At 38.9% G+C, this 13273-nt stretch overlaps 2 protein-coding genes and 1 pseudogene across 4 annotated transcripts in view; 1 reads left to right on the top strand and 2 right to left on the bottom strand.

The window, feature by feature from the left end:
- Positions 1-869: 869 nt before the first annotated feature.
- Positions 870-13273, bottom strand: part of LOC109197803 (leucine-rich repeat-containing protein 18-like) — a 28573-nt gene continuing 16169 nt past the window's right edge. For 2 of the 3 annotated variants that reach the window (XM_019353577.2, XM_019353576.2), the window contains exon 6: positions 870-995. The gene's annotated coding sequence lies outside the window, so the exon portion shown is untranslated. Of the gene's footprint in view, positions 996-2593; positions 2739-12985; positions 13083-13273 lie in introns of those variants that run through there. The other variant, XM_019353575.1, reaches the window with a different exon arrangement.
- On the top strand, positions 909-2023 carry LOC112845096 (leucine-rich repeat-containing protein 18-like; annotated as a pseudogene).
- Positions 3706-4626, bottom strand: LOC112845097 (chromosome partition protein Smc-like). Its single transcript, XM_025904660.1, has one exon. It carries the CDS (start codon positions 4624-4626, stop codon positions 3706-3708), a length of 921 nt encoding a protein of 306 aa, XP_025760445.1.

Genomic DNA, 13273 nt, shown 5'->3' with positions numbered 1-13273 from the left:
TTACGTCTTCATAACTTTGAAAGTGCAATACCACCATGAAAAATGCTTTTTACATTAATAAATGTTTTACAAAAAATTTTACAATTGACCATACACTTGTAGGTGTCACACAGCATCAACAGCTCATTCTTATCAGTAATTTGGACTTGAAATCCTCCATAGCTTCATTTGAAAGAGGATAGTCCCTGGAAACTGAAGCTGTTGTTTTAAAATGTCTTCACACAGATTTTTAAAAGAACAAACTGCCCTGCTGTGACTGGTGGCTGCTCATAGCTATAAAGCTATAGCTTTAACCAAAGCTACAGACCAAACAGCAGTTGCCTGGGAACAAATTACAAACAATGACCACATTCACCCAAGTGAGTCCCAGCTGACAGACAGCCATGATGCAGCGTGGTGATTTTTTACCTGTCAAACAGCAGCAGTCTGACCGCTTATCTATTTACAGCTCTTTGCAGTGACATTTGGACGTGTGGCAATGTTCTTAGGCTGAGGAAAGAGATAGTCAAGCATCTTCTGTCTTTCTCTTCCCTGCTGTTTTGAACTGGGTGTGAGGAGGCATTAATGCTGGTTCATAAGTTTAAACTCACTGCAAGTCTTATTCTGATTTCTGTTGTCATGTTAGCAGTGTTGTCATGGAACAAAGCAAATGATACTGTTACTCACATTTTATCTAACAGGAAAGGTAAAGCTTGACTTTACAGTTACCGCTGCCTGGGTAACGTGATCTCACAGACTGGTTCCACGGTCAACTCTGTCGCCACAGGCATTAGTGGAAAAGGTTAACTACAGACTCCATCACTGTGTGTCCCGGCAGCAGCATGGCCAAGAGAACGAAAGCCAAAAGAGAGACTAAAATAAGAAGATGACCTTGAAAATGGCCCAGAACTGCGTGGAGCTGACATTGGATGGAAACACCGACTGGATCTCAGTTTCAAGGGGTTACAGCTGTTCCAAAGTGCGTCCAGAAGCTCTTTCACATGGCTGAAGTGGACCTGAGCAGAACATGATCAGAAAGTTTCCAGATTTTATTGCTCAGTTCATTAAAATGACTGTTTGGATTTGCACAGCAATTGTGTGAGTACGACAGATAATGCTTAATGTTTACTTGCTACTCTATAAAAGTAGGTAAATAAATGGTAGCTACTGTATAGCAGCAATACTGTGGGACTGCTACACAGTTGTTGCAATTCACACTATTTTAAATAATTAAATGTTCCAAATATTTAAAATTAAGCCCATTTTTTTTTTAAATACGAGCTCTAGATTAAAGTACTAATCATCAAAAGCCAATCATAAATAATCACAAACATACGGGGACACCTTAGAGACCCGCTAACTATCACTAGCCTTTTGGCAGCTGTAGTTTGCCCATTTCAAAATTGTACCATGGTTCGTAACTATGTCCATGTTTAATGCACCAAAATCACCATCTGTTAAAAAATGTGTTATTGTTTCTAGCTGGAGGAGCTCCCCGTGGCTATCAGCTACCTGCAGAACTTAAGGTTTTAAACCTGTGCAACAACCGTCTCACAAGCCTCCCAAGCGGCTCGGCCTCCTGAATAAACTCCAAACACTGAACCTGGGTCTCAACCAGCTGGAAGCTCTTCCTGCCTCCATTGGTGCACTGGAGGAGCTTCGCCACATTGGCCTTTCTGATAACAGATTCACCCGCCTCCCCGGCTGCCTCTTGAAGCTGAAAAAACTGGAGAGTATCAAGATGGACAGGAATCCAATTATTGTTGAGAAGATACCCACTGAGAAACCAGTCAGTATTTCAGAGAGCTTTTACCTAGTCAAATAAAGCTTCCTGTGCAAAGAGTGTCTGAATAGGTGCCAAGCTGAGAGGAAGGAGCTGAGGGAGGAATAAATACCATACTGTGTTCTTAACTCAAGAGTGCCTTTCACTTACAGTAGTGCATGTTACTCTGATCTGTACTCTACATAGTACATAGATTCAATTCATATCAGACAGTAACAGAAAACATTGCAATATCCCTTGTAAGTGTATTTAAAGAGTTATACTTTTACATACAATTTATACAATTACCATGCTTATAACTGCATGATAATTAGATACAAATAAAGTATTTTGACAGTCTGTTGGGTCTAGAGGGCAGCAGAGAGCACCCTTATCTCTGAGTACTGTCACTGACTTTAAACACTTATACAAGTAAGAAGTTATGTGAAATAATGTTTCATGTTATTAAACATACAAACAGTATCTTTGCATGTGATCATAATTCATTCATCATCATCATCATCATATATGGAAAAAATTAAGTTCCTGAAGTCTCTAAACAAGAAAAGAAAGACACAGATTCAGAGTTTGTCTCATTCACCAATGGTTTGCCTTTTATTAAGGAAATTTTCACGACACTATCCAGATCAAAGTATTTGGCTTGCTGCAACAAAGCATGGCGGTATGAAAATTATTATCTGTAATTGCAATCAGCAGATAATTTTCCTTAGAAAACCTTTGGAGTCAAATGTGGCACAAAATTGAAATACCTGATGTGAAGTTTGTATTCTACTAACTATATTTTCTTGTGTGACACCACTCTTTTTTGTTTTTGTTTTTTACACTCCAGGACCACAAAGGTTCGTGATATTCATATTTGCTGCCATCTTCTTCCTGATGGGACTCTTCATTTCATGTGGCTTCAACGACACAATCTATCCTCCCTTCCATGTGGACGTAAATTACACGATTAAACACACAGATCTGAAGAAATGGTCTGGAAGAGACAGCTATGTTTCAGTTCAGGGGAAAGAGGTAGGTTGCACACAAACAGCCAAAAATTACAACTGTTACTGTAAAATTAACTGTAAGAAAGTCAGGTAATCCTCTTTAGTCTGGATGTTGCGATGTCCGTGTTTTTCAAAAAGAACTTCACTTTTTGATTTGTCTACTGATGGAAGCGTTTCTGGATCATGTTCACTTATGGTTTCTTCTTGGCATGACTTGAAGCTTTTTTTCTGTATTTGTTGATGGCACAGTGAACTGTGATCACAGAGAGTGATGTAGGTGTGTGTTGAGTCCATGCAGTCATTTCAAGACAGAATCATCCCCATTTTAATGCAGTGCCACTCGAGGGTCATCTATAGATTTTTTAAAATTTTTTAACCCAAATGTAAATAAAATCTGTGCTTTTCATCAGTCTAAATAATGCATATTATGCAGGTGTCTCTCTTATGTTAAACATCTGCTGAAATTTTGTCCTCATACATAAGAGAAATATAACTCTGTGTTTTTTGTCTATGCATTTCTTTATTGGTGAGTCAAACCAGCAGATCACGACAGATACTGCTAAAATATAAAACATAAATATGCCGCCCCACCAACACACACAGCTATCACCCGTTTGTTGTTTTTATTCTTAAGATTAATTATTCTTGAATGAAGAGACACTGATTTGACACAAGTAAAAATATAGTTGATTGTGTTTATTGTTAGTTAAGAATAAGTTAAGGGAGGGTGAAAAAATAAAAAAAAAAGATGAAGAATGGAGGGGAGAAAGAAAAACGGAGAGTGATGGAGAGAGGTGGTACGAGAGAAAGGGAGAAGAGGGGAGGTGAAAAGAAAGGGATAGAAAGGAGGAGAGAAAACCCCAACAATCCCCTCTGAGCAAGCACTCGCGACGGTGGATAGGAAAAACTCCCTTTAAAGGAAGAAACCTATTGCAGAACCAGGCTCAGGGAGGGTCATCTGCTTTGACTAGTTGGGGGGTGAGGGAGGGGAGAAAGGAAAAATGGAGAATGATGGAGAGGTGGAAGGAGAGAAAGGGCAAGAGGGGAGGTAGAGGGGTGAGGAGATAGAAAAGCGGTGGAGGAAGACCAGGCTACACCGCTTATATCAGGTGAGGAAGCAGGAGGGTCCCTCCTCCTGAAAAACCAGAAGCGTTTCTTCTTCTTTTTCAGGCACTGTTCCTGGAGCTCTTTTTTCTGTAGGATGAGGGTTTTCAGTTCTTCGGTTGTTACTGTAATTTCCTCCTCAAGTTTCTTGCATTTTTTCTCCAGTTCTTGTAATTGTGCTTGTTTTTCTTCAAGCTTTTCTTTCAGATCTTTAGATTTTGCCTCCTGTATTAGCTTTTCCTCGTGCATGTCTGTATTCCTCTGCTGTACTTTGTTGTACATGTCTTCTAACTCCTCATTTCTGCTCTGGATTTCTTGAAGCGTACACTTCAGGTCATTATGCGCTTTCTCCAGTTCTTGCTCTTGAACCTGCATGTTATTGTTTTTGCACTTCAACTTGTTATTAAGTTCCTTGAGCTCTGCGTTCTTTCTCAGCATGTCATTGATCCTATACTGCATGCCTGAGCATTGTTTTTTCAGTTTTCCCCTTTCTCCTTCTAGTTCAATGGTTTTCTCCCTCATTTCATTATGACATGCGTGTAGTTCTAGATTTTTCCTTTTTAAGTCTTGGAGAATAAGTTGTGTCTTTTTCTGCATTTTTTCCAGTTGCTCTTTTTCCTGAAGAAGCTCTTGGTTTTTCTCCAGGGCTTCATCAAGCTGTACTTGCAGCTGCTGATTCTTGTTGTCAGCGTGTTCGAGATTCTCACAGATCTCCTGATTAACAGCTTGTGCTTGTTGAAGCTGGTAGCTGTTCTGCGTCTTTTCTGTCATCAGCCTTACAATCCGCTGCTTAGCTTGATTAAACATTATTCCCCAGCCCTCATTTATGATATCCACGTTGGGCTGCTTCTGTTGGTTCACCAGCATTTCCTTGTGCCTTTCTTCCATGTCTTTATTTCGGCCTTCCAGTTCTCTGTATTCAGTTTCCAGTTGTTTCTTCTCATGAAGCGCTTGTGCATTTCTCTGCAGTGCTTCATTAATCTTTACTTGCAAGACTTCATTTTGTTTCTTCATGTTCTGAAGTTTGCATTCCATCTGTTTCTCCTTTATGTCCTGCTGTTTCTTCTCTTGAAGAAACTCTTCGTTTTTCTCCAATGCTTCATCAAGCTGTACTTGCAGCTGCTGATTCAGGTTGACAGCGTGTTCGAGATTCCCATGGGTCTCCTGATTAACAGCTTGTGCTTGTTGAAGCTGGTAGGACATTGTTCTTAACTCACAGCTCTTCTGCTTCTTTTCTGACATCAGGCTTACAATGCGCTGCTTAGCTTGATTAAACATTATTTCCCAGCCCTCATTTATGATGTCCACGTTGGGCTGCTTCTGTTGGTTCATGAGACTTTCCTTGTGCCTTTCTTCCATGTCTTTATTTCGGGCCTCCAGTTCTCTGTATTTAGTGTCCAGTTCTTTCTTCTCATGAACCATTTCTGCATTTCTGTGCAGTGCTTCATTAAGCTTTACTTGCAAAACTTCATTTTGTTTCTTCATGTTCTGAAGTTTGCATTCCATCTGTTTCTCCTTTATGTCCTGCTGTTTCTTCTCTTGAAGAAACTCTTCGTTTTTCTCCAATGCTTCATCAAGCTGTACTTGCAGCTGCTGATTCAGGTTGACAGCGTGTTCGAGATTCCCATAGATCTCCTGATTAACAGCTTGTGCTTGTTGAAGCTGGTAGGACATTGTTCTTAACTCACAGATGTTCTGCTTCTTTTCTGACATCAGGCTTACAATGCGCTGCTTAGCTTGATTAAACATTACTCCCCAGCCCTCATTTATGATGTCCACGTTGGGCTGCTTCTGTTGGTTCATGAGACTTTCCTTGTGCCTTTCTTCCATGTCTTTATTTCGGGCCTCCAGTTCTCTGTATTTAGTGTCCAGTTCTTTCTTCTCATGAACCATTTCTGCATTTCTGTGCAGTGCTTCATTAAGCTTTACTTGCAAGACTTGTTGGTTCTTGACAAATCCATTGTGCCTTTCTTCCAGCTGTTTATTTTGGGTCTCCATTTGTCTGCACTGCTCTTCAAGTTGAATCTTCTCTGCTTGGATTTGTTTAATCCTGTCCTCTAGAGTTTGGTTTACCTGCCTACTTTCAGCAGATGCCCTTCGGACGGATAAAACGTCATCTGGGGAATTTGGCTGTGCACCCTCGAGAGGACAGCCAGCGTAAGCTTGTGGTTTTTTGCTGTGTTTTCTTTCAGACATGTTGTAGTCTTGATAAAATGACTGTGTAAAAGAGCCAACTGTTTCAAAATGTTTCTAAGGCGTACTTTGAATGCTGCGAACACGAGTGCTGCGAACAAACGGACTAAAAGTTTAGGATTGCACCCCTATTTATGCCTTTTGGATCAAAGGCATATATGTGCCTTTAATCTGAAAGAACCATCGTAGTATGATGTCATAGGAATTAGGCTGTCACATGACATATATGAATGAGGATTCTTTTTTTTAGGTGAGTCAAGTTTTATTCTGTTATTTTTTAGTCTGAATGCTAATTAAGCATCCACAGTATTGTTCTTTGACTCTTTATTATTAGTGTGAATGCTGATTCAGCATCCACAGTATTGTTCTTTAAATCTTTATTATTATTATTATATTTTATATATTCTGTCCGTCTATCTCCTTCAACACCATTCAACTTAGAAAAACCATTCAACTACTGAGAGATTCCTCTTCTTTTGGACATGACTGCTTCTATTTTTCTCATTTTTAACTTTTATATTTTTTAAATTATTCAACTTTATTCAACAAAAAATTATAATGTATTTCAATGGGGAGACCCTTCAAATTCTCATTCAACTTACTCTTAATTCAACTGTAACTACTTCCACAAACGTTGACCTAGAGCCACCATTCAAACTTTAAAATGAAGCCAAGACATTCAACTATTCAACTTGTATTTATCTTTTCAATATCTATTATACTTTTTCTTCAGCCCTAGTTTAAGTTTCATGCTTTTTTTCACCCGTTTCAGAGTTTATAATGGGTGTGTATGGGACGGAATGTTGGAGGTTAGAGTGAGACAGCTCAACTGCTAGAGTGGGAGCAGGGGAAATTTTTATCTTAAAATCTTCTCTTTAAACTGCTGCTGTGTCCACAATGTTGGCTCTACAGGTATGATTTTACCCTTAAACATAGCCACTGCTGTCCTCTTTCATCCAATGTTGTTATTATTGTAGTATATATTATGGTTCTTTCATAAATGTCACCAATGCACAGCCACCTCCCTCCAACTCTTCCATAGAGTCCAATGTTAAAATGGATCCCAAAATTCGTCTGAAAATCAGAAGTACAGGCTGTCTTTACGCTGTCACCACGTCCATATAATATACTCCAAAGTCATGAAAATTCAGAATTCGGTAGTCTAGACATTGCCGGTGGTCAGGGTGAAAAACTTTTGCCAATACGACTTGTAGTTTTTTCTTGAGAAGCATTTATTTCACTATTACTTTTCTGTTTATTTAAAGCAGCAGAAGAAAGGAGCTGCTGTCTGTGTGTGTGTGCGTGTGTGTGGTGCCACAGGCTGGAGTCGCTATAGCAACCAGGCTCACACCTGCCTGCTTAATGAGCATATATGCATGTGTGTGTGTGTGTGTGTGTGTGTGTGTGTGTGTGTATATATATATATATATATATATATGTATGTATGTATATATAGTCTGCATATATGTCTGCAAAGAGAACTAAAGCTATTAAATAAATGTAGTGTTGCACAAAATATACAAAGTAAAACTATACACTTTCTTATACTGCACCACTGTTCTTTTGGAGGCACATTATGGTAATTTGTACTACCATCTTCATCCTGATGACACTTCTTATCTTATATGGTCTCAAAATAACTGAAAACGATGCTGTCCGGCCTCTCATCCTTGTGGTTCAAAATCACACCATCAAAACTGCGCACATAAAGGAATGGTAAGTGCTGATTAAAACATGGTACATTTATGGATATGTTCACACTCCTTTAATTCTGTGGCATTTAAACCTTTTTAACTCAATGTCACGCTTCATGCAGCTTTAGTTCAATTCATCCACAGTATGCATCGCAGTCATGGTATGGATGAGTTTTTCGATCTTTGGCCTGGACCAGATAAACTCAACTTTCAGTTTCATACAGGTCCTATTTTTAAAACTATTATAAGAAACTTGTAAGTAGAAATATTTTACTAAAGGGACATCACGCTCAGTTTACATTGTTGGGTATATATAGCCTGCTTTGAGTTGAAAGTTTAAAATCTGTTAAATAAACAGTTTGGTCCCATTGACCAAAAAAAAACAAAAAACAAAAACAAACTAAAAACCAGCACTAAACAACTTAAACATAAAAAATCGCAAAGAAAGAACAATACAGTATCCACATCTGAACCAAAGAGTAAAACAGTGAAATGTGGATTATTAAATATTAGGTCTCTCTCCTCCAAGTCTCTGTTAGTACATGACTTAATAATTGATCAACAAATCGATTTACTCTGCCTTGCAGAAACCTGGTTGCGGCTGGATGATTATGTTAGTTTAAAGGAATCAACACCCCCGAGTCATTCTAACTACCAGAAATCTCGAAGCACAGGCCGAGGGGGCGGTGTGGCAGCAATTTTTCACACCAGCCTATTAATTAACGAAAGACCAAGACAGACTTTTAATTCATTTGAAAGCCTGATGCTTAACCTCGTCCACCCCAGCTGTAAAACTCAGAAACCAGTCTTACTTCTTATCATATATCGTCCACCTGGGCCTTACACAGAGTTTCTCTCTGATTTCTCAGACTTTTTATCTGATTTAGTGCTCAGCTCAGATAAAATAATTATTGTGGGTGATTTTAACATCCATGTAGATGCTAAAAATGACAGCCTCAACATTGCATTTAATCTGTTATTAGACTCAATTGGCTTCTCTCAAAATGTAAAAGAACCCACCCACCACTTTAATCACACTCTAGATCTTGTTTTAACATATGGCATAGAAACTGAACATTTAACAGTGTTTCCTGAAAACCCTCTGCTGTCTGATCATTTCCTGATAACATTTACATTTACAATAATTGATTACACAGCAGTGGGGAGTAGACTTTATCACAGTAGATGTTTTTTCTGAAAGCGCTGTAACTAAGTTTAAGAATATAATCCACCCACTGTTATCATCTTCAATGCCCTGTACCAACATAGAGCAGAGCAGCTATCTGAACGCTACTCCAACAGAGGTCGATTATCTTGTTAATAATTTTACTTCCTCACTACGTACGACTCTGGATACTGTAGCTCCTGTGAAAACTAAGGCCTCAAATCAGAAGTACCTGACTCTGTGGTATAATTCTCAAACACGTAGCCTAAAGCAGATAACTCGTAAGCTGGAGAGGAAATGGCGTGTCACAAATTTAGAGGATCATCATTTAGCCTGGAGAAATAGTTTGCTGATTTATAAGAAAGCCCTCCGCAAAGCCAGAACATCTTACTATTCGTCACTGATTGAAGAAAATAAGAACAACCCCAGGTTTCTCTTCAGCACTGTAGCCAGGCTGACAAAAATTCAGAGCTCTTTTGAGCCAACCATCCCTTTAACGTTAACTAGTAATGACTTCATCAACTTCTTCACAAATAAAATTCTTATCATTAGAGAAAAAATTACCAATAATCATCCCACAGATGTAATATTATCTACAGCTACTTTTAGTACCATTGATGTTAAGTTAGGCTCTTTTTCTCCAATTGATCTTTCTGAGTTAACTTCAATAATTAATTCCTCCAAACCATCAACGTGTCTTTTAGACCCCATTCCTACAAAACTGCTCAAAGAAGTCCTGCCATTAATTAATTCTTCGATCTTAAATATGATCAACCTATCTCTAATAATCGGCTATGTACCACAGGCCTTCAAGGTGGCAGTAGTTAAACCTTTACTCAAAAAGCCATCTCTTGACCCAGCAGTCTTAGCTAATTACAGGCCAATCTCCAACCTTCCTTTCATATCAAAAATCCTTGAAAGAGTAGTTGTCAAACAGCTAACAGATCATCAGCAGAGGAATGGCTTATTTGAAGAGTTTCAGTCAGGTTTCAGAGCTCATCACAGCACAGAAACAGCTTTAGTGAAGGTTACAAATGATCTTCTTATGGCCTCTGACAGTGGACTCATCTCTGTGCTTGTCCTGCTAGACCTTAGTGCAGCGTTCAATACTGTTGACCATAATATCCTATTAGAGCGATTAGAACATGCTGTAGGTATTACAGGTACTGCACTGCAGTGGTTTGTATCATATCTATCTAATAGACTCCAATTTGTACATGTAAATGGAGAGTCCTCTTCACACACTAAGGTCAATTATGGTGTTCCACAGGGTTCGGTGCTAGGACCAATTCTGTTTATATTATACATGGTTCCCCTAGGCGGCATCATTAGAAGAAATAGCATAAATTTTCACTGCTATGCAGATGACACGCAGCTCTATCTATCCATGAAGCCAGGTAACAGACACCAATTAGTTAAACTGCAGGAATGTCTTAAAGACATAAAGACCTGGATGGCCGCTAACTTTCTGCTTCTTAATTCAGATAAAACTGAGGTTATTGTACTCGGCCCTGAAAATCTTAGAAATATGGTATCTAACCAGATTCTTACTCTGGATGGCATTACCTTGGCCTCCAGTAATGCTGTGAGGAACCTTAGACATTTTTGACCAGGATATGTCCTTCAATGCACATATTAAACAAATATGTAAGACTGCTTTCTTCCATTTGCGCAACATCTCTAAAGTTAGAAATATCCTGTCTCTTAGTGACGCTGAAAAACTAGTTCATGCATTTATTACTTCCAGGCTGGACTACTGTAATTCATTATTATTAGGATGTCCTAAAAACTCCCTGAAAAGCCTTCAGCTAATCCAAAATGCTGCAGCAAGAGTACTGACAGGGACTAGAAAGAGAGAGCAGATTTCTCCTGTATTGGCTTCCTGTCAAATCCAGAATTGAATTCAAAATCCTGCTCCTCACATACAAGGTCTTAAATAATCAGGCCCCATCTTATCTTAATGACCTTGTAGTACCATATCACCCTATTAGAGCACTTCGCTCTCGCACTGCAGACTTACTTGCTGTTCCTAGAGTATTTAAAAGTAGAATGGGAGGCAGAGCCTTCAGTTTTCAGGCCCCTCTTCTGTGGAACCAGCTTCCAGTTTGGATTCGGGAGACAGACACTATCTCTACTTTCAAGATTAGGCTTAAAACTTTCCTTTTTGCTAAAGCATATAGTTAGGGCTAGATCAGGTGACCCTGAATCCTCCCTTAGTTATGCTGCAATAGACATAGGCTGCCGGGGATTCCCATGATGCGTTGAGTTTTTCCTTTCCAGTCACCTTTCTCACTCACTATGTGTTAATAGACCTCTCTGCATCGAATCATATCTGTTATTAATATCTGTCTCTTAGGGGTGCCACGATTAGTCGACTACTCACGATTACGTCGACTATCAAAATCGTCGACGACTGATTTAATAGTCGACGCGTCGTTTGAAGCTTTGTAAGATCACAAAAGACGCAGGAATAAGTAGTAGAATTTAAGAGTGTAATAACGGACTGAAACAGAAGATGGCAGCACTGCATGTACAAGGATGCCAGCTGCCGTTACACTCCGAAGAAGAAGAAGAAGAAGCAGTGTCCCAGAATTCATAGCGCGGCCCTGCTCAGTTTTCAACAATGGCGGCAGCTAGTTAGTTTTAATATTACTCTTATTAATCTTTCTGGGTCACAAAATAAACGTTTAACATATTTTCAGGCGAGAATGTAGCTGTGTAAACCTCAAATATCTGCTCAGTTTATCAAGACACCGCATATTTTCAAAAGCGCTCCGACGTTTTCGGAGACGTCTGTTACCCACTAGCTCGATAGCTAGCCGGGGCAAGGCTCACTAGAGCCCGTGAGAACACCGGACTCCCGGCAAATCGTTTTCAAACGCACCACCGTCTTTCGCTACTCAGGTTAAACATATAGAAGTCAGTTAGATAACTTAAAAATGTTATTGTTTGGCCTTTTTTTTAGTATTTTATTTGTTCCTGAGTAAATCGGTTTGGCTGAGATTAAAGTTATAGTTTATACACGACTGAATAAACGTCAAGCAGACAACTGATTATCAGAAGTGTGAGATGTTCGAGAATATACTCCGGTGTCCCGTTATATTTTAGATAGCAAGGAGTTTATTAAACTTTACCGAAACAATCTGTAAATCTCATTAAATTGAATAAACTATCATCTTGTCTTTATTTTTAGTTAGCACATACCCTAAACACTTAAAACTGTAAGCTAATGTTATATAAGAGCAGATGCTGCTGGTGCAAAATAGCTGTACGTTTTACGTCCAATGGATGCATGATCCGATTAGTCGACTAATCGCAAAAATAATCGGTGACTAGTCGACTATCAAAATAATCGTTTGTGGCAGCCCTACTGTGGTGTGATAATAGTGTACTTCTCAAAGCATAGGGTGTAACAAAGAAATGGATGCCTCCTGATGGGAACAGTGAAGATGGTTTGGAAGTCCTAAAACCTCTTCCTTTGTAATGGGCAGCAGTGGGTGACTCCTCTTGTTACATGCCAGTTATACCACAGACAATCCAGCTAAAATTCTCACAGAATTTCTCACAATTGAGAAAGTGTCTTATTTCCTTCTGACTTTCCCATCTTACTCTTGTTTTTATTTTTTGAAGTACATTTCCTGAAAAGTCCCCCATTTCTATGATCAGATATGTGAGCCTGATCTCACAGGTTAGGGTTCGGTAAATGAACAGTCATACCATTTATTTTTTTCATTCACAACATACTAGATATTATTCTTTGGTTCACAAGCTGGACCAGCTCTACCAAGTTATCTATCACTGTACTATGCAATTAACAGCATTAACCCTTCAATGCCTGTAACAAAAAACTAAATGTCCTTCACATGATCCAAAGTGGGGTCTTCAAACAGTGCAGCACCTGAAACTGTTTGTGTACTTAATAATATATTGCTGAGCTTCTCTAAGTTACAGTAGCTTGTGTTAGTATGTGTACACAAAGACATAAACGTTCAATGATAAAAACACACAGTAGAATAAAATTGCAAGAAGTCATCAGTTGATGCAGTTTAAGGACACTTGTTCTTCTGTGCAGTCTCACCTGGAGCTCACGTTTCTAGTTCATGCCATCATGGCCAAAGATTCTTCAATTAATAGTTTAAAGATGTCCATGAATGCACTGCTAACTGCTCTTCAACCTTATAAAAATCAACATGTATTTTGAATAAGAAACACTTTTACAAAACCAAAAGCTTCACTGTGCTTAGTGATTTATCTGTCTAAAAAAAAAAAAACAGGTTCAGTTTGTAACTGAGAGAGCGGCTCGGTGGCGCTGAATTATATTTCCAATAGAAACACAATTTCATATGTTGTAGTAACAACACACTGC

This window comes from Oreochromis niloticus, unplaced genomic scaffold (genome assembly GCF_001858045.2).
Source record: "Oreochromis niloticus isolate F11D_XX unplaced genomic scaffold, O_niloticus_UMD_NMBU tig00003072_pilon, whole genome shotgun sequence".
NCBI lineage: Eukaryota > Metazoa > Chordata > Actinopteri > Cichliformes > Cichlidae > Oreochromis > Oreochromis niloticus.
The sequence above is the reverse complement of the archived record's forward strand: the minus strand, read 5'-3'. Positions and strand labels throughout refer to the sequence as shown.

Coding starts and splice junctions, on each gene's coding strand:
- LOC112845097 (XM_025904660.1), bottom strand. CDS start 4,626: ATGACAGAAAAGACGCAGAACAGCTACCAGCTTCAACAAGCACAAGCT.